This window comes from Aspergillus ibericus, assembly GCF_003184845.1.
Source record: "Aspergillus ibericus CBS 121593 unplaced genomic scaffold BO80scaffold_4, whole genome shotgun sequence".
NCBI classification, from domain to species: domain Eukaryota; kingdom Fungi; phylum Ascomycota; class Eurotiomycetes; order Eurotiales; family Aspergillaceae; genus Aspergillus; species Aspergillus ibericus.
Genome location: NW_020292102.1, coordinates 317,247 through 340,106, shown reverse-complemented (window position 1 = coordinate 340,106; position 22,860 = coordinate 317,247). Strand labels below are relative to the sequence as shown.

Here is a 22,860-nt window from a genome sequence, read left to right as displayed (position 1 = left end):
ATGTAATGATGGCGGGCGGATGAGTCAAAAACGCACCAAAACCCCGTCACTTCACCGTCACGGCGGATCTTGTGGTGCTCGCTGGCTTGCGACTTTCCTCCGTGCTGCTCTTGTGAATTTTATACAAGCCACACGGTCGTCAGAGCACCCTTCTTGAGATATCTAGACACTGGGAGAACCCCTCAGAACGACGGGGCAAGTCACGGCACGCAACCTTTCCAGCACGCCGGTACCATGCAATGCAAGGCTCCTTTTCCGGGTCTTCCGAAGGCAAAGAACGAACCAGTCCAAGTGAGCTAGTAGTAGGTAGTTAATTTTAGGCCAGAGGTTGCGCACGAGGGGGCCACAGCTAATTCGGTTGGAAGGTCGTTTCCAGGACAGAGAGATCCCAACCGCGACCGGGATATAAGAGCAAGAGTTAACGGAAGTGCAGTCGCGCCCCTCCGCCGATGAAGTCACTACCGCCGGTCGTCAAGACAAACGGTGGATCTTTTCCGCGGCTTGATCTACACCATGACCACAGATGATGTCAAATCACATCCACTGCAGAGGGCCCCAGCTGCGACTCGCGATCTATAAGTACCATGTACCACACAGCCCTCCTAGCCTCTCAGCCGGTTTTTCTACGCCTGCTTACTGCAGACCTCTCGACGAGGGCCCCGCTTGTCATTCTGCATTGTCGATCTCAGAGCTAAAAGACACGAGAACCAGATCTTTCGGATTCCGCACTAACTGAGGTGGGACACTTAGAAGATCCAGAATGCTTGGCTCAAGTAAGGGTGTCAGACATGCTTCTACAAAGTCCGTACTATCTACGAGGCTACCAGCAAGGTGCAAAACGGCCCGACAAGTAAACAAACTTTCTGCCTATCTATGCTGCCGTACAGTCGGTCGGGCCTGTTGCAGCTGCGCAAACTTGCCCTGGGTTCCGCTCCCTTCTGGATTACATCGCCTTGCGGTGTCGCGAAAGACCAAGATGCACTGCAGAGACCTATTGGTCCACGTCTCACCCTTGCTGCCCATCCTGCTCACTCCAACCGGTACCATAGCCTCGCATGCCGGCTGGTTCGACTACATATGACCCGGTTCGCAGTGAACTCGCCTTGGTCGTTTTTTGTGATCTCACATGCCAGATAACAGATCACTTGGCAGTAAGACGAGCTGATCCCTGTACAACTTCCACCCCTCTACCAGCTCTGCTGGGCAGTGATATAGCTTCACAGTTTGTCCGAAGTTGGCACCGCATCCGCCGTAAGCCACGACTCCCGATTTGCTCTGAGGCAACGGACCAGAGCGAAGACAGACTGGAACTGGGCCATCGCATTCTGCGGTCCTCTTGGCACTTGGCAGTTACGCAGATAGGTGGTAAGCATATTGCTTAGGCTGTCTCTGGCGAGGCGTGGCGGTTTAACGGTCCAGCCTCACAGTCAGCGCGATAAGGGTCGCGTAGGCGGCGATACTAAGAGCCGTCAAGACCACCACGGCATTCCCACTCGTTCTGAACTTATGACGGATGCCATCTTCTCCTACCTCGGAAAAGAACTGCCGATTGCCTTGCTGCCGACGGAACAGGCCGATAATCAGCACGCCCGTGCCATAGATTGCGAAAAGAGCCCCGGTGCTATAGAACTCGCTGGTGAATATCTTCAGAACCACCAGGGCAAAGGAGAATTGGGAGAGAGCGGTACGGATGTAGGCTCCTTCGAATGTCCGTTGCGCTGCTCGTACTTCGACGATCTCATCCGAGGTTAGTGCGACGGTACGGGCACGGTGCATCCGAAGCCGGTAACGGTCCGCGGCGCGACGCTGATGCTAGTCAGTACCTGATAGCATTGTAGATGTAAATATCGTAGTAAGGACCGTGAAGCGGGTGGCAATCTCCAGTCAGCCGACGCACCTCGAACATCACGACGTGTCAGGTAATGTTGTGGTATGACCCGATTCCTCCGATCGACGACGACACCGCTGGACTGGACTGGAGCGATGAGCGTTGGGTGCTGAGCCTCGAGGCGGCAAGCAAAATGGCGAGATCTCGAAGCAGTCCGAATTCGAGTCAAGTTGACACCTCCGATATGTGCCGCTCCCGAGTCGACGAAGACTGCCAGTGCTGAGTACGTGGAGGGGAGTTGAGGGGATTGGCGATGGCGCTGGACAGCGCCGGCCTTTCACGTGGCCTAGCTGCGACTGGAAGAGGAATAGCACGCGCCCATGGCACCTGATCGCTCGCCTAAGCGAGTTCAACGCTGCTTTTCAAGCTTTCTACTGTCCTGCAAAAGACGTGGAAGAGCTCCTCTCGACGGATATTTCCCGTACTGCAGATGCTTGCCTTCATGAATAGGATGAGAGGTGAAATTCCCTCGGGGACTGACACGACCCTGAATCGAGGACTGGAGACAGCCGTCCAGCCATGACATCAGCGGCCCCCCGGATTGTCCACCAATGGCCGGCCGCCCTTCTCTAAGCAGAGCCCGTCGGCAACCGACATTGCCCAAAGCAGGCCGGGGTCAATCGCCGCCCCCATCTTTGGAGGGAATTTGGCTGTCGGAGTTCAGGCCGAGAATGGGGTTCGATGGGAGGCATTCGACCCTCTGCATGGCGGTCGGACACAGCGTCGTCCATTTCCGACTCCAGCGACCGTCTTTTCCCCTTTGCTCCTCCACGTGTTCTTCATCCTCTTTCTTTCCCCTTGTTGACTGGGACCCCCGTTACATGGTCAATTGAGACATCGACAACCACTCTTAGATCGCAAGATGAGCAAGATATTCGATGCGGCCGAAGGTATTGTACTCAGTCTCCCTCTGTTGTCTGCGACCATGGAAGCTGACTGAGGACCCTTCAGTCGCCAAACACAACACCCCTGACAGTTGTTGGGTGATCTTGTACGGGAAGGTTTACGATGTATGCTGAACCTCTTATCCTTCGGTTTAACCGATAACCGAAACTAAACAGTCCACAATCCAATCAGGTCACCGACTTTCTTTCAGAGCACCCTGGCGGTGCCAAAATTATTCTCAAGCTTGCGGGCAAGGATGCCACGGAGGAGTATGACCCTATCCATCCTCCGGGGATTCTGGAGGAGAACCTCAAACCCGAAGCATTTCTGGGCACAGTGAACGCCGACACGCTGCCAAAGGTGCAAGCGGAGCCTCCTTCAGATGCGGGGGAAACAGAGGGTCCGCCCCCGATGGAGAGTCTCCTCAACATGGACGATATCGAGCAGGTGGCCACCAAGAATGTGAGCAAGAAGGCCTGGGCCTACTACTATTCAGCGTCCGATGACAAGATCACGAAACATTTCAATACCGAAGTCTACCGTTCCATTCTGTTACGGCCACGGGTCTTCATTGACTGCACACGATGTGATTTGGATACCACCGTCCTGGGCCACAAGCTTGGCATGCCCATCTACGTGTCTCCTGCCGCCATGGCCCGTTTGGGCCATCCGGCAGGTGAAGCTGGAATTGCGGAGGCCTGTCGCAGTTTTGGGGCCATGCAGATCATTTCCAACAACGCTTCTATGACGCCAGAGCAGATCGTTCAGGATGCCGCCCCAGATCAGGTGTTTGGATGGCAATTGTACGTTCAAATAGACCGGAAGAAGAGCGAGGTTATGCTGGAACGCATAAACAAACTCAAGGCGATCAAGTTCATTGTTCTCACCCTGGATGCCCCTGTTCCTGGTAAGAGAGAGGACGATGAGCGTGGCAACTCAGTAGGAGCGTCGGCATCAGTGCCCAGCGCCGCGAAGGCAGCAGACAAGGCAAATATCAACAATGGAGGCGGGGGTGTCGGACGACAGCTTTTCGCGGGCACGGATCCCACCCTGACATGGAAAGAGACTCTACCTTGGCTGGCCAAGCACACGGATTTGCCAATCATTCTCAAGGGCCTTCAAACTCATGAAGATGCTTACATTGCCTCTCTGCACACTCCCCAAGTCAAAGGCATCATTCTTTCCAACCATGGCGGGCGTGCTCTCGACACTGCTCCTCCTGGTGTGCACACGTTGCTGGAAATCCGGAAGTACTGCCCGGAAGTTTTCGATAAGCTGGATGTCTGGGTCGACGGTGGTATCCGACGTGGCACGGATGTTGTCAAGGCCCTCTGTCTGGGCGCAAAAGGCGTTGGTATTGGACGGCCTGTATTGTGGGGCTTAGGAGCCGGTGGTGTTGAGGGTGTAAAACGCACCCTGCAGAGTACGTGTGCAATCAAGATCCTATTGGTATCCCACTAACTAGCTGCAGTTCTGTCCGACGAAACCAAGACATGCATGCGGTTGCTTGGTGTTGAGCGCGTGCAAGATTTGGGCCCCCAGCATGTAAGTTGCATCTCGCTTGACTTTTTCTATTCTAGCCTTTCAGTGGGATTTCAGGCTCACCTACTTTGCAACAGATAAACACCCGCGTTGTAGAACAGCAGATCTTTGACGGGCCTTCTGGACTAGACCGTATTCGGGGCACATACCGGGCCAAATTATAGGCCTGAGACTACCCCAGGAATCGTTGTATATATACTAGCCTTGTGATCTCTATAGATTAGCCAGGCTCATGAGAAAATTTGATGACTTTCAATCACCCCATGGAACCGAGACTTGTGTCTGTCAAGTAGAGATCCATCAATAACGATGTTATTCGCTACCTGCCACACTATATGTAAAGCCACAACCAAACATCAACTTTTTAGCCGCTTGACGCGACTGCACCCTCTACGTTACATTCTTATCATATGAAATATAGAAGTTATATAACTCTCCCCTAGGTTGTCATACAGAATCTAGAATAAGTTTGAACCCTGATATATCAGTCTTCGAATGGAGATCATAAAAATCTTTAAAAGGTAGAGACGCATAGAGCAAGCCTACGGCTTTGATTATCTACTAATCTCTGAACAATAACCTCCACACGCCATCAAACCAACTCTTATCCTTCTCCCACGCCTTCGTAATAAGGTCTCTCCCCAGACGAACCACATCCTCGACCTGCCGCGGCGTGCCCCATCCAGCAATCAAAGGACCCCAAGCGATGAAATGCACTCCAACATGGATCAATACCCGGAACGCCATCTCATCATCCAAGCTCTGATATCCCTCCATGAATCCTTGAATGATCCATGCACCGGTTTCGATGTGCTTGAAATGCTTCAACATGTACAGCTCCGCAAACATCTGGCCCAGATCGAGGGCGCGAGGCCCGCAGTGGCAGAGCTCCCAGTCTATGATGAAAAGGGGGGTGTGGGATGGTTGTTCCAAGGCTGTTTGGGAGATGAGGACGCTGTAGAATATTAGCATGCTACTCTTCAAAGCAGAGAAAGTAGGGGCACATACTTTCCAGACCAGAAATCACCATGAATAATGCCAAATCCTTCCTTGTCTTTTCGACCTAACTCCGCCGCCGCCATGTCCCGAACCTTGCTGAAGATATCCCGATGATCTCCAAGTATCGTGGGGTATCTATCAATTGTGTTCATGAGGGTATCGTAGTTGACCGTGAACTTCAAGTCCCGCATAGATTGGTTCTTCTCCATCTCGGCCGCGACACCTGCTTGCGCCTCTTTGTCAGCCCACAGGTGAAACGAGCGTAACCAGGTTCCTAATACGCGGCCTATGGAGAACGCCCATTCTTGAGACACGTCACTTGAGGCGCTTGTGGAGATCAAGAAGGACTTGAGATCCAAAGAATCCGGGAGATCTTCCACAACCGCGGTGTTGGTTTCACGATTGAATGTGAAGAGATGCGGGGTTTTGACAATAACTTCACGGGTGTTCCCTTCACCTCGTTCACTTCGATCAACTGTGCTAGAGAAGTCGTTGAGGGACTTCAAGATCGATTCCTCAATGAGCTGTTAAATATATATCAGCTATATTTCCTAGCTTATCCTCCCATATTTCTACTTCAGGTGGAGACACCAACGCAGCGTTCAGCAGGCAACTTGAACTCTCGATTTGCGGCCACGAAGGCTTCACTATGCTTGACAATAACGGACTTCGTTCCATCTGGGAGAGGATGAGAGAGCAGAGCGCGATAGACAAAGTTGGCGGTTCCCCCGCTTAGCGGGGTGAGCGAGGAGCACGCGTAGGGTGTTTCGGCGAGTTCTTTAGAGATTGCGGTGGCAAAGGACTCCTCGGACATGTTGCTTTTTTGAAGTTCTCATTGAGCTTATGTAGGGACAGTAATCAAATGGTTGGAGGAAGAGACGATAGATATAGTCGTGGTTGTTGATGCTCGTATTTACCGTATTGATGAGTCAGGCTGTCGGGGTCCCTTTTCGGTCGAGATCACCCCTCTTCCTATCCTTTGACTTTGACTTCTGTCCCACAGCCAGCCAGAGTATCACCAGTTACCCTGCGAGGTGCTTGTGTGCAGGTACAATCGGCACCCATTGGGGCTGAGAATGCTGTGAGGTCACTGTGTGCACCGGGAACCAACAATGACGCCTAGCAGCAAGATTGGATCGAAAGCTTAGTTCAGAGATCGGGTTTATGCGGGCGCTTAGTGGAGGATCTGCGCTAATTAGTGAATGCAGATGGATTTGAGTTTCAGTGATGTCTTTTCCGAGGTGAACCGGATACCTCAAGAGCAGGACTGCCATGTTCCTGGGTGTGCTGCCACCTCTAAACCAGGCGAAACCTGCTTCCAACTCGGACTCTACAAATAAACCTGGTCAAAGGCGTCCAAGGTTTGGGATGTCATTATTCTCATACAGTATCCAGTTATGCTCTAACAGACAAAATGGAAACTAATGTCCTGGTATGACGTATGCCAGGGCCTTGCTGCCATATAAAGGCGCCTTTTCCCCTGCGACACTTAGTGCAATCTAACCACCGACATCATGGCCGCCGAAATTCCATCTTTCCAGCCTTATATCCTCACCCCTTTGGACCACCTAGTCCCGCCATCTCATGCGCTCTTCTATCTGTCTTTCCAACCTAAACATCCCTCTGAGGCAATTACCGCCATACGCATGGGCATTGCGCACTTGGTATCCCAATGGCCTTTCCTAGCCGGTAACGTTGCCCGGATCCAGAAAGGAGATAAGAGAAATATCTCAGAGCTCCAGCCGCCCACAGCATTCGATCTTCTTCGATATCCCATCTTACAGGTCAAGCATCACCAACAGTCCATCTCGCATGCAATGTCCCGACCTGTCATCAATGATGAACTCCTACATATTCCGACAAAAGTTCCCATTACCTACCCCATCCCTGCCGTGCGATTTCAAGCCAATATCATGCAAGACGGGATTGTCCTGTGCCTCGGCTGGCATCATCAGGTGATGGATGCGGTGGGTGTCTCCATACTCTTGGGATCTCTGTCTCGATGTTGCCGGGGGCTGGATCAAAAGAACGCCTTGCCTAGGTGGCTTCCGACGGATACCAAGCATGAGGGGCGCTCCCGGAGGCAAATTGAACAAGCCACAACCCCCAACAGAGCTGTCCGGGAAGGGGCATATCATAGAATAGGCTGCGAAGAAATCTGGAAAGGCTCTTCCGAGCCACTCGTCTGTCGTCGGTATGCTATGCAGACGGATAAAGTCAACTATCTCAAGGATTCATGCAACAAACTTATCCATGACCTCGCTAGGGGTGCAGAAACACGGGAGAAACTATCCGATGGTTTTATGAAAGTTCTAAACGAAAATGATCACGTGTCCAGTGACGATGTGGTTACTGCTCTAACATGGCTCTGCGTATCCCGCGCACATCGCCGAGTGGTATCACGGCATTCCTCCGAACTGCCGCGCATGTCCTCTCTGACCAGGCTTGTGGAGGCTCGCACGATCCTTCAGCCCCCTCTTCCAAGGAGTTACCTGGGGAATAGCCTCGTGGCTGCGAGAACCCAGTGCGACTGGGACGAGATTCCTGCTTCACAGAAAGGCCATCACATTGCCCGGAAAGGGGGACAAGTGGACGAGGAAATAATCAATGCACTCTTGAAGCTGGCTCTCAGATCTCGGGCAAAATGCAATTCTATTGATGACGAGCACATCCGTGGCTTGATAAACCGTATGAAGAATTGCGATGATTACACTTCATTATCGATTGCTCCTGGTATTACCAACATTTCTAGCCTCCGAAAACTGGATCTATTTGGGTGGGACTGGGGTTCAAAGATGGGTCCGATGGTGGATTTTGACACTCTCGACGGCCGGACGGATGGTCTATGCCTAATCCTACCCAGCAGGTCTGCAAATCCAGGGCAAAGCATTTGGGAAATCCGCATTACATTATCGTCAGCGGTCATGGAAGAGTTCGAGAGAGATGCACTGCTTGGTTGGGTTACAGAAACTGGGAAGCCGAGCGTTCAAGCTATGATGTAACTGACGGTAAGGTGCACCCTAGCTTGGATATAGGTGAAAGCCGATGGTCCTTCATGAGCCGAGTCTAATTGGGTTTCTACGGACCCGTGGCAGCCCACATATCGATTTAAGATCTGCGGTCCTTTTATCTCTCCTGGTCCCGGGCAAGAGGGAGACCTTAGGAACTGATCAACCCATGGGAGTTGTAGACTGGCTCAACGCATGAATCGGAAATGCCAGCCATTCCGCCCAGTCAGACCCCAAGTACTCGCGGATAGACTCGATCAGATATCTCCCACCATCTCCCACGAACCAGTGATGGCGATGGGCATGCAGGATCACACCGTAATGAGCCAGCACCGCCAGTGCGTCGGGGCTCCGGAGCGCGAGCAGTTCAATATACTCGGGGGGCACAGTTGCGGGCCAAGAGAAAAGGCCGGGAGCGCAGCTGCCCAGAGAGTCAAGGGAGGAGGCCGAGTTCATGGCCAACTGCAACGCCTCGATGGCGTCTTGATAGGTGGCGGTAATAGAGGGGCCTAGATTGGCGGATTTGGTGAGCGCCAGCAGTCGGCTGCACTCGGGACCCAGGGGGGCATTGTCAGCCTGTAATCGCGACTCGGCGTCGCCTAAGGTCGGACCGAGGGCCGTGGACTCGGCCAGTTGGCGCCAATTAGAGCCGATGACGGCGCGTACGCCACGGTGTATGCGGAGATAGTGAATGAAACGGTCGAGAAAGGCATTGAAATCCGGATCCCGGAAGATGAGCGTGTCGCACAACGTGTGCAGGCCTAAGATGGAGGAGAAGAGAAAGCGTGGCATGCAGGCCGCTGGGGTGGTCGAGAGGGTGGGACCGATGGCATGGAAAAAGCTCAAGGCATGATTCTGTAACTGGGCGGCATGATGGCGGTACCGCGCCTGCTGAGCGGGACGGATGATACTAATATGGGTGGCCGCGAGGGCGAGGAGTTCGTTGAGGAGGTAGGGCACCTCAGAGCAGCACTTCATGAGTTCGGTTGAGAAAAGGCCTGCCGGATGGCTGCTACCTCTGCCGAGGGAGTCGAGAGTCTCGGTGACTAAGTGATACAGCAGCTCTGCATGCAGCATGTTGACGGGGGGTTCTTCATGAGAGTCCTGCTCCGGTTCCTGCTCCGACCGAGGGGTCCCAGTGGTGGAAGACGGCGTGTGCCCACTGGAGGGAGCCGTCGGGATGATTCTGGCACGTCGCTCGGAGAACTCGCAGATTCGTTCCGAGGTGGTGCATTGCGCACATATGGGGCGACGTTCATCGCACTGACGGCCCTGTTACTTCGGTCTTCTCGCGAGCCTTGGGGGAGGAAACTACCTTGATATGTCGGCGCTTGCACTCTAGGCAGCCGTTGCGGGATTTCTTATGTTGTCGGCGTGGCATTATGCCGACAAGGCCATCAACGCTCTGGCCAGAGGAACAGCGGAGGTTCACCAGCCTGGATAGGGAGAGCTGGCTGGAGCTGATCCTTGGATCCATCGCGGGAAATGGGTTCTTCCGGGTGGGATGCAACTTTAAATGCCTCCAATACGATCTAGATCGACTACAACTACAACGACGCAACCGTCATGTTTAATGCAACTGAATGCAAAGATGTTTCGGCTTGTGGCCCACCGTAGATCGACCCCGCAGGAGCCCTGATCTATATATTATACATGATTCCTCAGTCCCGCTCTTCGCGACTTAACATTTCTAATCCCATGTCAGGCCTGGCCAGCTTCGCCGGGTACCAGACCAGCCAGGCCACCATGGCCAGTACCATCAGCACCGCATCGAAAATATACAGCGTCCACTCGTGGGTGAGCGGGTACCCAGTATTCCCGAGCACATATTCCACCACCCGAAACAAAGAGCGGACCATGATGAACAGACTCACGCCATACAACAGATACAGGTGCTCGCGCCAATCGATCCGTCCATCCACGGCCCCAGGCGTCGGACGTCCCTGCAGACGGATCTGAAACATCACAGCAGTGACCATGAAGAAGCCAAACATGATGATTTGAATCAGCAGGCCCACCACCACCATATCCTTGCCGAGTGTCGCATTACTACCGGAGGCCATCATGCCCGCTGCCCCGCCCTGCACCAGGAACGAGACGACGTCGCCCAGGACAAAGGTCTTCGTGAGCCATCGAATTAGAAGCATGGAGAGATGCTCGCCGCCGGTGCTGCGGATAATGCGCCCTAGTGTCATGTACACGGACGCCGCGAACAGCACGGGACCGAGTAGGATGAAGACGCTTTGAATCGAGTAGGGCATGATGCTGCCGGTGCTGAAATGGGCCCACGCGCGGGCAGCGTAGCCTATGATTTCAACTGAAAGGTATTTTATTAGCGTGGAAGGCGGGACTTCGTGGTGAGAGAGATCAGCACATACAGATCCCCCCGATCGCAAAGGGCAGACAGAAGCGGGCTCGCCATTGCGATAACCGGACAAAATGCATCCCCGTGGCGGCGATGAAGGCGATGGTAAAGATGGCGGCGGCCGCCAGCGAGGGCAGATATTGCCAGAGATAATAGCCCCCTTTGTAGGGTTCGAGCTTCGCCATCTAGACGTGTGTTCTCGGGTCAAGGATTGAAGCTGCATCGGGGAGTAGAAAGTAGGGAAGTCAGGCAAGCTCGTGGCCATTATAAACAATCTCACACAACCCCTACAGCCTCCCTGTTTTCAGGATGTACATGCTAAAATATCCATCCGATGTAAACGCGTATAGACCGGGACCTTGAGTAGTGGTCCGTGCATCCGCGGACAGAATCCCTGGGCCTAGCCTCGTCGGGCTAGTTCATCGTTAGGGGTTGGTGGAGAAGCGGGAGGATCGTCGGATGGATCCCTCGAACCCTCGTAATCGGATACCATACCATACCATGTAGGCATGATGCCTGGTGCAGCCGGGGTCTCCGCGCAGTGCGCGGTAAGGTCTGGTGAATGGGACGATTCTTATGCCGGCTAGTGGGAAGGCGCTGTCTCGGTTTAAGGGGGATCGGATGGTGATTGATCGGGAGGCGATAACCGTGGGGGAGTCCCGGGGTTTCACGGGCCGGGGGAGAGGAGATTCTCTACTTGGGCGCCTCTTGGGAATCTGGCAATATGAATCTGTTTACGGCTCATCTGGCGACTGGCTGTGTCCGGCGTGTCACTACTCATCCGGGATATGTGGACCCGGTGGCAGTCTCAGCGGATGATCGGTGGCAGGTTATTCTCGACACGCGGGGGAGTGATCGGATGATGTTTCTCTCTGCCATGCGTGGGGTGCCGCCGGTGGTGGACTGGCTGGCTGTGACTACCGTGTCGTCCGTTCGCAATAATGGGGATCGGCGGTTTTGTTCTTGGTGGTACAAATTGTCTGTTCTTCTATGGGGAAGACAAACGGTGGAGCATGTTTGTGGACGGCGTGGTGGGATATCATTTATAACAATTGGGTGGTTCATGACCCTGTTTAGTGGATTATTGCTATGACTAAGAGGATGTCTGGACGGTAAAGGTACCGTTCAACTTCAGATCACGAGAGCTTGCGCCCACATAGACCTTGTAGTTGCCAGAAGCAACGAGCCATTGCTGGGCCGTCACGTCCCAGTAGGAGATATCACGGCGGCGCAGCTTGAAGGTCACCTTGGACTTGTCCCCGGCGGCGATTTCGACGCGCTCAAAACCACGGAGTTGACGGACGGGCTGCTGCGCGGAACTAGGGAACCCGAGGTAAAGCTGAGGGACGTCAGCGCCGTCCAGAGAACCGGTGTTGGCAACCTCCACGGAAACGCTGGCCACGTTATCCCAGAGATCACTGTGGCCGCCGACGGTGAGCTCGCCAGTGGGGTATCTGGAGAGGTTGGAAGGTTTCTTGATCGTGAGGTCGGAGTAGGAGAAGGTCGTGTAGGAGAGACCGTGGCCGAAGGGGTATCTGGGGGTGACGTTGTAGGCGTCGAAGTAACGGTAGTCGAGGTAGACACCTTATGGGTTGAGTTAGTTGCATCATAATATGTCATATTGAATGATTGGCTAGGTATCGTACCTTCAGTGAAGTTGCACTGCGCAGTGTAGCAGAGGCCAACGTTATAGTCACTCTCATTCTTGGCGATGGTGTAGGTGAGGCGACCAGAGGGGTTCACAACTCCATAGAGGACATCGGTAATGGAGTTACCGGACTCCTGACCCAGAAGAGATCCGTAAAGAACAGCAGTAACGTTGTCGTGTTCGATCCACTGGTCCATCAAACGTGGGCCCACGGAGTTGATTACAACAATCGTGTTGTTGCAATTATCAGCGACGGTATTAACCATGGTATCCTGATCGTCATTGTACAGTTCGGTGCGATCCGCACCCTCGCCAGAAAGAGCATTCAGGAAGACGAGACAGGCATCCGCGTTGGTGGCATAGTTGCTATAGGAGGGTGCCACGGCAGTGCTATCAGTTCCCTGTGTAATCAAACTGGATCCACTAGAGCTGTAGGTATCATTGAGAATCCACCGCAGCATGGTGCCATCTTCACTGGCCCTGTTCGTCAAGGATACATAGGGTGCCACCAGGTAAGGATACGAGGCCTGACCAGACCCGGTCCCCGAGGCCAAGTGACCCTGGTACGTCGGTCCCGAGCCCTCGACATTCATCTGCATGTTAGGGCCACCCATCACAGGACCAGCGTGAGCACCAAAGACACTCATCACGCGAGGCTTGTTCAAAGGTAGAGCATCCTTATTCTTCAACAGGACCATTGACTTGGCTCCGTTCTTGCGAATCAGTTTGGAGTGGTTGCCTCTCACATCCACGTATGCGTCTTCGTCTTGATGGTCGGGTTGGAGACCGTTGTCCAGGTTAACATAGTAATAGCCCATCAGATTGCGAATGGCCATATCATCCAAGCGGGCCTCACTCAGGGAACCGTTGGACAGCAGGGTTTCCATGGTGGAAGTGCTCCAGATACTACTGGAACCGTAGTCCTCTCCGCCAACCGCGGACTCCAAAGCACTACTCTGGCCATTCATGTCAGGCCAGACTAAGCCTGGAAAGCCGAGCTCGGTCTTCAGATGCTTCATCAACAGGTCAGAGTTCTGGCAACTTAGAGTGCCGTTGACCTTGGTCATTGCACACATCACGGCGCCCAGACCATTTTTGACTGCGTCGTAGAAGGGCCAAAGATAGGTTTCGTGAAGCGTCTTATCGTCGGCATTGGAAGAGTACGGTGCAGAGTCGGAGCTCGAACCAGAGCCGACAGCACGACGGCTCATTGATCCTGTGGGTCGAGAACCCATCGACGAAGAGTTCGAAGAGCCGGGCCCGCTTCCTCCTGGAGGCATACCACCACCTCCTGGAAACCCACCTGCACCCCCACCACCCATGCCGCCTGTCCGATTGGTTTCTTGTTCGTACAGAAGAAAGTGCTGTGAAGTGACGCGATGCGATGTCAGTGAAAGATGAAGCACCTAGGGGTTACTTCAACTCACTTTGCCACCTGGAATGACGCCAGCATCAACATATCCCTTGGTGGTCAGACCAGTAGCCAAGCCATTGAGGTAAGGATCAGGACCAAAGCCCTCCACATTACGGCCACCCCATGGCGTGCGTCCCAGGGGTTGGGACGTAGGGCCGGCGACAACCTGAATGCCCTTGTTGTAAAACTCAGAACCGACTGCTTTGGCCTGATCATAAATGGCTTCGCGGTCCCAAGTCATAGCAATAGCTGAAGACAAGCTGAATGCAGAGACATAGTAGTAATCCTGAATGCCCATGTCTCCGTCAAGGAAGTTGAGTGCAGTAAAGCTGCCATTGGTGGAGTCGATGCTGCTGCCCGTGATCAAAGCCAGCTTCTGATCAGTGGTCAGGCCTGCAACGAAAGAAGAAGCCTTCTGGTAGGCGGATTCCCAGTCTCCCAGCGCCACTATACAACATTAGCAAGCCGACCAGCTGCCACAATTGAGATGACATTGAAAGTATACAGAAAAGAGTCTGCCACTTACCGCCGTCCGCTTTCAACAGCCCCAGGCTGGAGTTCGAAGAAGCACCGGTGAGACCCAGGAGGGCCGCAGCCACGATGAACGAAAGGACTTTCATATTACAGAGATATCATGAGAGAATGACAAGATGAAATTAAGAGAGCGACGCGGACAGTAAAGAGGGTTAGAATAAGAAACGAGTGAGACCAATCTATGGTAAATTTCATCCAGATATCCATGCCATGATGGGCATCGCGTCCTATTTATCCCCTCCTGCTTGGATGCAACATCTCCTTGCTTGTGTCAGTTGCGCCAATCCACAGCGGGCAGTAGACCGGCACGATCTGTATCATCCTCATTTAGCCGGCCCCTGATCCTATTAGCTCCCCAGACTTTACGCATTGCTGGTGTCAGGACGAGAGCTCGTTGGACCGCGTGCTATGCATGGGATCCATAGCTTGTGACAGTCGATTGTCAACACGGCGACATGCCAAGTCGGAAATCCCGAAATGTTCAGTATGTGTGGCTCATGAAACCGCCGGTATTCCGCAGGACATGATAGCTTCGGCCCCTTAGATAAGAACTGATGACAGTCTAACGTAGGGATGACGCGTCACCTTGGGGTCTAATGTGGCGACGTGCATTCAGTCCATGGGAGATCGGTTTCAATCAGCTGCACTAGCGTCATCACCACGTACAAGTGCCTGGATCTTGCAAATGCTAGTGGTAGGGTAGCGGAGTTCTGAGTATTTCGTTAACAGGCCATAAAGAGTATCTCATTGGCGCCTGTTCTAAGCTTCTTATCGAGGAGCACAATGCTAGAGTCATTCTGGTGGAGAAGGGTAGTTCGCTCCGACTTTAGGGTCCTTAGGGGGGCTCGCTCAGCCACGGAAAAAGTCCCTCATTTGAAGGATCTCCTTTTCAAGCTTTGGCTCATGCAAAGCAAAGATGCTTGGCCCAGTAGGGCTAAACAGATGGGACTTCACTAAGCACTGCTCGGAATAGGTTTGGGCTAAATCCAGCGAGAAGCTGATAGATGACAAGACCAAGCCAATCATGACCAGAACTGAGGGTCCGAGGGGCTGACCGTCAGGCCTGCCTAATGGGGTGGGGATGAAGGGGGTTCGGTGCCACTGTTTCGTGCGTTGGTGTAATTGTGGCCAGGGTTCTATCTATTCAGCATTCAGTGAGTGTTCACAAGCACGCCAGATATGCGAGTGACTAAGCGGATGCTAGTGGGGTGTCATGGCGTATCACCCTCCATTGAAGTTGGATAGGCTTAGCGCTGTAGCAGATGTAGGTTCACTGGGTCGGGAAAGGGACATTGAAAGGACGCTAAAGAAAAGCTGAAGAGGAGCCGAAGAGAAGCCGAAGCGAGAGGGGCCGGAAGATGCGCAGTTGAAACGGGAACCAAGCAGGGGTCTTGGTCCGGGCCTTTTTGATCGGGATGCAAACCCGGCCCAGCCCCGGCAGGCTGAAACGCTTCTCAATCATGTCTTACTGCGCTTCCCTGGTTGCATCAGGGATTATCTACCACTGGGACTGCTAACTCACTTACCTTTTCCAATCGATCCGATGGGTAGCATCAATTGATGCTGAAAGCCACATCCTGAATTAACTGCCATGCCGGGCCTCGGCTGTCTGTCATTTACAGTAGAGCCTCTTTCGACAGCAACTGGGACAGTCTATATACCATCTATTCCCTAGATGTCAGGTTCAGGGTTTAAATTCCGAAGCATCCAGGATACATGCTCCACCGGGCCAGCTCTCCACAATGCAGTGCGTGTCGACACGGTAGGTGACGTGGACTCGTGGAGGCTCTATCCCAGGCATAGCTGGCTCCACATGCTATGGCCTTCTTCACGGCATCCTTCCTTTCAGTATGTGTTATTTTAGGGTGTGAAGATGAGGAGCTTCTCAATGGCAGCATCCAGTCATCTCAGGAAGGGAACCCACGTGTTGCAAATGAGGCCTTGTCAATATAGATCTGCCTGTGAATTCTGCAGGCATTGATGATCGTGTCATATCCGGCTGCAAAAATCAGCTAGCTTGTCCAGCTGTAGCAATCAGTGCGACATGCACCACTAAGTCAATGTGTATAGTCGACATGGCTTAGAGCCATGTCCGAAGGGGGCGATGCCATACTTGGATCGAGCGTCGCCATCATGGCCTCGTACAGATGAATCGGGAGTAATTAGCAAGACAAGGGTGATGGTATGACCCCAAGTCAGCGATCATCATGGATTGGCTCTTCCTGCTTCTGATGGAAGCCCATTAACACCAAGTGAACGCGCCGGAGATGAATACTCTAGATTCTGTAGTAGCTGACGAATGGCTAGGAGATGGTGTAGTGAATCTGGTGAGGTAGCAACCACTGCAGTCCTGATCTAATATCTATAAGTAGCTTCATCTCAGAGAGATTGAACGATGAGATCGACGATAGCCAGCATATTCCAGTGTGGCACTCAACAGAGGATCGGTTCCAGGCTCACAGGCAGCCCATCCATCACGTGACGCTGGATCCAGCAGCTGGACGAGGCCGACGGTCAATCAGACAATCCGCGGCCACTGAAACAAGGGCACGGTGGCCTTGGACTTCTCTTCATGAATTTTCAATGCTGGACCGACTGGCTCGAGGCCAATTAGCGGTTCCCATCTCCAAAGCCATGCTTGATTCCCTCCGAATGCCTTGACTCCGTTGGGTCCACAATCCGACCCAGGTCGGTTTGTTGATCGCTGTCGACCAGGAAGGACGAAGAGAACGGCCAATGCTCGTATGGCTGCTACATAGACCGGAGAGCAAGCGAGCGCCTTCAGGAAAAGGGACCGGTCGTCGAGGTCAGCCGGAACGCCCTCGAGATGCGCATCGGATCCAGCCGCGTTATTGTCGGGGATTTGTTCGATGGGTTGACCACCCCCCCTCCCTCCTCGCGCACCCTGACCTCTGCTGCCAACCCCCCCCCCTCTCCCTCCCCGCTCCTCGTCCAAAACCTTAGACTCGGCTTCGCCTGACCTCCTTCCTCCACCCCATCGTCCGGTTTTCGATTTTTAAAGAATATTAGCGAGCGGATCACCTCAACGAGCAGCAGATTCCGCTCATCACGCGTCTCCGTTGGATTTGCCTGACAGTTTCGAAGCTGGGACCTGAGCGTTCCATTTCGAGCTGCAGGCCGAGAATTTCGACCCCTGGATCCTGTTTGTTCGATCCACGCGGCTGGAATCTGCCAAGAAGGGGTTATTTGAGTGACCTATCTCAGTATTCATTCGCGAAAAATCTCCCCTCGATTGGGCTTGACTGCGGCGCCGACGTCATGAACGACACCGCCACCACCCCTTCTCCTACTCCCGGTCCCGCCGCAAAAGTATCCCCCAGTTTGAAATCCCCATCCACATCGGCCGCCGGAACGAAGCGCAAACGGGGATCGGCAGCTAAGTACTATGCCGTGAAGGCGGGCTATCAGCCAGGGGTTTACTATGACTGGAACGATTGTTTGACCCAGGTGACGGGCTACAAGGGAGCTGTTTGTGAGTTCCACGAGATCGAGCTGTGTCCAATCTCCCCCGCTGATCCAGTTCTCAGTTCAGGCTTTCCCTTCCTATGAAGAGGCGAACGCTTTCCTCACGGGCGCCAGCGTTCCCGCTGCGCATGGCGGCACTTCCTCAGATTCAGAACCCACAAGATTTTACGGTATCCAGCGTGGTCGAATACCCGGCGTTTATACTGACTGGGCCAAAGCTCAGGAGCAGATCAAAGGATTTCCCAAGCCGCGGTATAAAAAGTTCTCGACGCGGGAGGAGGCAGAGGAATTTGCAAAGGGGGGTCGGGAATCTGGCGCTACGTTCGGAACGACACCTGGATTGCCCAAACTTCCCGGCGCACCAGGCCTGATGAGCGGTGTTCCTGCGGATGCACAAGGGGTTCCCTTTGAGGCGGGCGAGGGCCCTCTGCCGACCGGAGCGGAGGATGGGTTCGACCCCAATGTCCTCTTGGATCCTAAAACGGGCAAAGTGGTCTACAAATCCCAGGACCAGAAGACAGCAACCAAGATGAAATCGACCGGGCCGCCAGGAATGCTGCGCATATACACGGACGGTAGTGCTCTGAAAAATGGCCGGGCCGTTGCCTCGGCCGGTGTTGGGGTTTACTTTGGGCCGGACGACTCAAGGTTTGTCTTCCTTGATCTTCGTGATGTCGCTCTCCTGCCATGCGGCTGGACGACTTTGTAAGCGCCTCTTTACTGACGCCAGTCTTCCCAGCAGGAATGTTTCCGAGCCACTCAAAGGAAGTCGCCAGACCAACCAGCGCGCCGAGCTGACGGCAATCCTCCGGGCGCTTGACATTGCTCCCCGCCATCGGGACGTAACCATCTTTACGGACAGTCAATATGCCATCAACTGTGTGACGGTGTGGTTTATCAAGTGGCGGCGCAACAAGTGGCAGACGGTGGACCACAAGCCGGTGGACAACAAGGACTTGGTCGAGTCGGTGGTTTCCAAGATCGAGGAACGCAATGAGCTGAAGGTGAAGACCTTGTTTGAATGGGTCAAAGGACACAGCTCCGACCCCGGAAACGAGGCCGCCGATCGTCTGGCGGTCAGTGGCGCACGACGAGGTGTTTCGGAGAAGGCGGCCGCCTTAGCAGCCGTCAAGGACCTTCCCGATGAGGCATTCGACGATGAGGACGATGACTTCTGAGCCACGTTCTTCTGGACCCGGATCGATGAGGGTCAGGATGTCCTGGTTTTCCTTTGTCATGATGCTGGTAGCCTGTTGTTGGCCTTGCTGGATGGATATGACGTGTTTCCGGGGGGTGGGAAAGATGCCCACCTAGAAATGACAGACTGGTTTGTCCCTGCTGTGGGCTACCTGTAGAAGATGTGACCTGTGCCGAGTCTCCTGGACGGTGTAGATGCTGTGTAAATCCTGCGTAGATGGCCGTTGCGGGCTGTTCCCGATGCGGGATGGCCCACAAACCCCGGACCGGTTTTTGCCTGGCATCGATCGCGGTTCTTCCTCTTCCCCGCCCACCTGTTTACCTGCACCAGTTCACATCCATTCCCTCCGGCGCAACGTCGCTCGCTCCTCTTGACTTCATCATTGCTCGAAGCTATTGGTCGCCCCGGGGTGTGCCCGCCGCTGATCGCCTTCCCGTGTCTCGTATCGCCTTCTCCCCGTGACTTATCGGGCTCGAAGTCGGGCTCTTCCTGCATTTCAGATCCAGCTGCTGGGAGATCCTGAGTTCTTCCGATGACAGACAAGCTTGCGATCAGGGACATTCATATGCTTATGATTGAATAACACGTGCTTGCCACTTCAGAAGTAGTTGATTTCTCCACCGATAGCCGGGTTGCCCCGCTTCAGCTGAGATATAGAAATTGAGGCTTCCAAAGCGTCCTTGTCGAGGATCAAAGACACGGCAAGAGTGAACATTTAACGGGGGGTGCCTCGTGGAGTACAGGACCAAGATGCCGACCCTGTCGTTGATCAACTTCAACATCGTCTGTGCGACGTTGGGAGGTTTCATCTCCGTCTTCGGATTGGTGTCCTACCTCTTCAAGGAGAGGTTTTATCTATCTGAAGCACGTTCGTCCACCTTCTCCCAGCGCTGCCTCATTCCTCTCCCTATAGGGCTTCTCCGAACCGACAGTATGGGACTGACGTGGTACAGTGATCTCCTTACTGGCGGGGGTGGTCTTCTCTCCCCATGCAGCCAATTTCATCAGACCCCAAGAGTATGCGCTTGGTTCCGAGCAAAACCTAGAAGAGATCACCCTGTATTTCACCCGCCTTGTGCTCGGAGTCCAGTTGGTCCTGGCCGGGGTGCAGCTCCCTAAACGCTACCTGCAGATAGAATGGAAGAGTCTGTCACTCCTCCTGGGCCCGGGGATGGCTGCCATGTGGATGTGTAGCAGCCTAGTCATTTGGGCCATGGTGCCAAACTTCCCGTTTCTGCATGCCCTCATAGTGGGCGCTTGCATTACTCCTACCGACCCGGTGCTATCCAATTCAATCGTAAAGGGGAAATTCGCGGACAAGAACGTCCCCCGTCCTCTGCAGCGCATAATTGTCGCCGAGTCAGGCGCCAATGACGGCCTCGGCTATCCCTTCCTCTTCTTTGGCCTGTATCTCCTCAAGTACATCGGAATGGGCGGCGAGGGATACAGCGGAGGTGCTGGAAAGGCCATGGGCTTGTGGTTCTACGAAACGTGGGTCTATGTAGTGATCCTGAGTGTCGTCTACGGGATCGCTGTCGGATGGCTATCCCGGGAGCTGCTGCACTGGGCAGAGGAGAAGCATTATGTTGACCGGGAAAGCTTCCTAGTCTTTGCTATTGCTCTTGCTGTGGGTTTCATCTCTCGCTCCATCGTTCCTCTCCGCTAATGTCGAAACCAGCTCTTCATCGTCGGCACGTGTGGGCTGATCGGGACAGATGATCTCCTAGCCTGCTTCGTTGCCGGCAACGTTTTCACGCAAGAGTAAGAATCTAGCATCCGCTGACCTTGGACTGGACGCTGACACAACCAGTGACTGGTTTCGTCTGGAGACCATGGATGATTCCTTGCAACCCACCATCGATATGTTGCTGAATTTGGCGGTGTTCATGTGGTTCGGGGCTGTGTGCCCATGGTCATCGTTCCTGAACAACGACGTGATCCCCCTCTACCGCTTAATCTTCTTGGGAATCCTGATCCTGCTCGTTCGGCGCATGCCCGTCATCTTTGCAATGCACAAGTGCATTCACCAAATCGACCATATCTACCAGGCCGCGTTTGTTGGGTTCTTTGGACCCATCGGCGTCGGCGCGATCTTCTACCTGTCGGTGACCCGCGAGTTCCTACACGAGATTACCGTTAACGGCGAGGTTCGCGAGGATGCCCAGAAGGTGTCCGAGGCTGTCGACGTCATCGTTTGGTTCTTGGTCATTTGCAGCATCGTAGGTCAACCCACCAACACAATTAACGCCAGCGCTTTCTAACCCTCACCCAGGTCGTTCACGGACTTTCCATCCCCCTGGTCAAAGCCGGATACCATCTCCCACGAACGATCTCGCATGCACTCAGCACCAGCACGATGGTGGAGCATGACGCCGTCCCGATAGCAAACGTCCACCACACGCACAGTACAGCCACGCGCAGCTCGACGCCCACGACCAACCGGAATCGGAAACGGGGCAATAATGCACGCGATCCGCCTGAGCCCACCGTCTTCCAGATTGGTCGCACCGTCATCCGGACCGCATCCTCGCAGGAGCAAATTGGAACCGGGCATGCAGAGGAACCGGCACGACCAGTTACTCTAATTGTCCGGGAGGAGGATGAAGAAACCGGACCGGAGAGCGACAGTCCGACGCCGCCAGTTCCGACTCAGGCGTAGCCAGCGATTTGGAATTAGAACTGTTGACTGGGCTTTCTTCTGGTGTCGACCTAGTTTGTTACAATGACGGTGAGGTGGGAGATGCAGACAAAGAAGAACGAGGAAGCTATACAACAATGATGTAGAGAGAGGTTGGGAGAAGGGGAGTGCTACTATCTATGCGGGGTATTTCAGGATCCATTATCCAGATCATGCTTGTGACTTCGTTATCTAGATCTAGACCATTGAGTTTCTGACCTGATAGATCAAAAGATAAAACCAGGACTTACCAACGAAGGACTCCGTAGATTAGATGCATCTGTGGGCAATGTACCTTAGGACGATGCCACCATGCCACTGAAAGGTAAATTCAAGTCATGATCAAGGTAGAAGTGTCAATCCATCCATCTATCCATCCCGCTTACAATGTTATTCTCGAAGAAAGAAAGAAAACAAACATCCCATTCTTCATCCCCGCCTACCTATTCGGAAAACACATGACTCTCAACTTCCAGACTAAGTTCCAAGACTCCTAACCCACCTCACCACAGCCTACTCCACTTAAAAGTACACGCAGCAAGCACTCTCTACCATCCATCACATCATCACATCTCCAAAAACCAACCAAAACGAAGAAAAAGAAAAGTAACATACAACAGAAGGGATTCGCTGGTGGTCACCCACCCAACTACTAACCTCCCGGCGTGTGGCTTAAGTACGGCTGAGCGGACGGGAAGCCCTGGTCTCCACACCCTGTGGTCGTATGTACCATTCTCTTACCTACCTTGAATCATATAGAGTAATAAGGAGAAAGGGGTGTCGTTTTGTAGGCGTTGGGTTGGGATTGGTAGGTAAATAAAATATTAATTAGTAGGTGACAAGCTTCATCGAACCTAAGCTATCCTAGAACTTTAGAGAGCTTGTCCATCTAGATAGGTGTAAGGGTATGGACAGATCTACCGTGTAACCAATGATTTCCCCTTTCTCGCCCCATGACACTTACCTTATAAAACATCATTCACTCACAGAGAAGTCTACTTTCGTAACGAAAAAGGAATCTGAATATAAAGGTTGAATATTTTCCTAAACACGCTTTTCATGAAGAGATGATAAAATAATGATGAACCCTCCCTATCCCTAACCCATGCCCTTTTTATGACCTCCCTTGAGTTGCATATCGCCGTATCTCGTCATTAATATGAAAGAGAGAGAGAAAGAGGGAAGAAGAGTAAAGTGAGACTAAAAGAAGGTTGGA

The 22,860-nt window shown here is 53.3% G+C and overlaps 8 protein-coding genes across 8 annotated transcripts; 3 read left to right on the top strand and 5 right to left on the bottom strand.

Moving 5' to 3' along the window:
- Nucleotides 1-1,407: 1,407 nt before the first annotated feature.
- BO80DRAFT_451910 (uncharacterized protein) lies at nucleotides 1,408-1,906 on the bottom strand (the record flags this gene model as incomplete). The annotated part of the gene is made up of 2 exons (XM_025721915.1): nucleotides 1,408-1,806; nucleotides 1,898-1,906. 2 exons carry the CDS (start codon nucleotides 1,904-1,906, stop codon nucleotides 1,408-1,410), a joined length of 408 nt encoding a protein of 135 aa, XP_025579296.1.
- A 782-nt stretch (nucleotides 1,907-2,688) lies between these two features.
- On the top strand, nucleotides 2,689-4,577 carry BO80DRAFT_461434 (FMN-dependent alpha-hydroxy acid dehydrogenase). The gene is made up of 4 exons (XM_025722450.1): nucleotides 2,689-2,898; nucleotides 2,966-4,196; nucleotides 4,245-4,318; nucleotides 4,393-4,577. The coding sequence occupies exons 1-4, from the start codon at nucleotides 2,767-2,769 to the stop codon at nucleotides 4,477-4,479; spliced, it is 1,524 nt and encodes a 507-aa protein (XP_025579295.1). The 5' UTR covers nucleotides 2,689-2,766; the 3' UTR covers nucleotides 4,480-4,577.
- Nucleotides 4,578-4,809: 232 nt separating this feature from the next.
- Nucleotides 4,810-6,174, bottom strand: BO80DRAFT_490598 (uncharacterized protein). Its single transcript, XM_025723646.1, has 3 exons — nucleotides 5,910-6,174; nucleotides 5,324-5,838; nucleotides 4,810-5,270 (listed from the first exon to the last, which is right to left on the bottom strand). The coding sequence occupies exons 1-3, from the start codon at nucleotides 6,126-6,128 to the stop codon at nucleotides 4,877-4,879; spliced, it is 1,128 nt and encodes a 375-aa protein (XP_025579294.1). The 5' UTR covers nucleotides 6,129-6,174; the 3' UTR covers nucleotides 4,810-4,876.
- A 534-nt stretch (nucleotides 6,175-6,708) lies between these two features.
- Nucleotides 6,709-8,400, top strand: BO80DRAFT_170806 (O-acetyltransferase). Its single transcript, XM_025713941.1, has one exon. It carries the CDS (start codon nucleotides 6,829-6,831, stop codon nucleotides 8,314-8,316), a length of 1,488 nt encoding a protein of 495 aa, XP_025579293.1. The 5' UTR covers nucleotides 6,709-6,828; the 3' UTR covers nucleotides 8,317-8,400.
- BO80DRAFT_421613 (uncharacterized protein) lies at nucleotides 8,001-9,720 on the bottom strand. Its single transcript, XM_025718645.1, has one exon. The coding sequence runs from the start codon at nucleotides 9,397-9,399 to the stop codon at nucleotides 8,485-8,487; it is 915 nt and encodes a 304-aa protein (XP_025579292.1). The 5' UTR covers nucleotides 9,400-9,720; the 3' UTR covers nucleotides 8,001-8,484.
- Nucleotides 9,721-9,983: 263 nt separating this feature from the next.
- BO80DRAFT_398288 (RTA1 domain-containing protein) lies at nucleotides 9,984-10,967 on the bottom strand (the record flags this gene model as incomplete). Its single annotated transcript, XM_025717422.1, has 2 exons — nucleotides 10,701-10,967; nucleotides 9,984-10,639 (listed from the first exon to the last, which is right to left on the bottom strand). The coding sequence occupies exons 1-2, from the start codon at nucleotides 10,870-10,872 to the stop codon at nucleotides 9,984-9,986; spliced, it is 828 nt and encodes a 275-aa protein (XP_025579291.1). The 5' UTR covers nucleotides 10,873-10,967.
- Nucleotides 10,968-11,780: 813 nt separating this feature from the next.
- Nucleotides 11,781-14,369, bottom strand: BO80DRAFT_431526 (putative beta-glucosidase D; the record flags this gene model as incomplete). Its single annotated transcript, XM_025720750.1, has 4 exons — nucleotides 11,781-12,271; nucleotides 12,334-13,699; nucleotides 13,763-14,196; nucleotides 14,276-14,369. The coding sequence occupies 4 exons, from the start codon at nucleotides 14,367-14,369 to the stop codon at nucleotides 11,781-11,783; spliced, it is 2,385 nt and encodes a 794-aa protein (XP_025579290.1).
- Nucleotides 14,370-19,220: 4,851 nt separating this feature from the next.
- Nucleotides 19,221-21,889, top strand: BO80DRAFT_421609 (putative Na/H antiporter). Its single transcript, XM_025718644.1, has 5 exons — nucleotides 19,221-19,835; nucleotides 19,921-20,594; nucleotides 20,646-20,728; nucleotides 20,778-21,186; nucleotides 21,240-21,889. The coding sequence occupies exons 1-5, from the start codon at nucleotides 19,718-19,720 to the stop codon at nucleotides 21,624-21,626; spliced, it is 1,671 nt and encodes a 556-aa protein (XP_025579289.1). The 5' UTR covers nucleotides 19,221-19,717; the 3' UTR covers nucleotides 21,627-21,889.
- Nucleotides 21,890-22,860: the final 971 nt, after the last annotated feature.

Excerpts from the sequence above, each read along its gene's own strand:
- BO80DRAFT_461434 (XM_025722450.1), top strand. The coding sequence starts at position 2,767 with ATGCGGCCGAAGGTATTGTACTCAGTCTCCCTCTGTTGTCTGCGACCA. Across the intron at positions 4,197-4,244 it reads TGTAAAACGCACCCTGCAGA|TTCTGTCCGACGAAACCAAG; the intron begins GTACGTGTGCAA and ends AACTAGCTGCAG. Across the intron at positions 4,319-4,392 it reads AAGATTTGGGCCCCCAGCAT|ATAAACACCCGCGTTGTAGA; the intron begins GTAAGTTGCATC and ends ACTTTGCAACAG.
- BO80DRAFT_490598 (XM_025723646.1), bottom strand. The coding sequence starts at position 6,128 with ATGTCCGAGGAGTCCTTTGCCACCGCAATCTCTAAAGAACTCGCCGAA. Across the intron at positions 5,839-5,909 it reads AGTTGCCTGCTGAACGCTGC|CTCATTGAGGAATCGATCTT; the intron begins GTTGGTGTCTCC and ends TATATTTAACAG. Across the intron at positions 5,271-5,323 it reads GGTGATTTCTGGTCTGGAAA|CGTCCTCATCTCCCAAACAG; the intron begins GTATGTGCCCCT and ends AATATTCTACAG.
- BO80DRAFT_170806 (XM_025713941.1), top strand. The coding sequence starts at position 6,829 with ATGGCCGCCGAAATTCCATCTTTCCAGCCTTATATCCTCACCCCTTTG.
- BO80DRAFT_421613 (XM_025718645.1), bottom strand. The coding sequence starts at position 9,399 with ATGCTGCATGCAGAGCTGCTGTATCACTTAGTCACCGAGACTCTCGAC.
- BO80DRAFT_421609 (XM_025718644.1), top strand. The coding sequence starts at position 19,718 with ATGCCGACCCTGTCGTTGATCAACTTCAACATCGTCTGTGCGACGTTG. Across the intron at positions 19,836-19,920 it reads GTTTTATCTATCTGAAGCAC|TGATCTCCTTACTGGCGGGG; the intron begins GTTCGTCCACCT and ends GACGTGGTACAG. Across the intron at positions 21,187-21,239 it reads TCTTGGTCATTTGCAGCATC|GTCGTTCACGGACTTTCCAT; the intron begins GTAGGTCAACCC and ends ACCCTCACCCAG.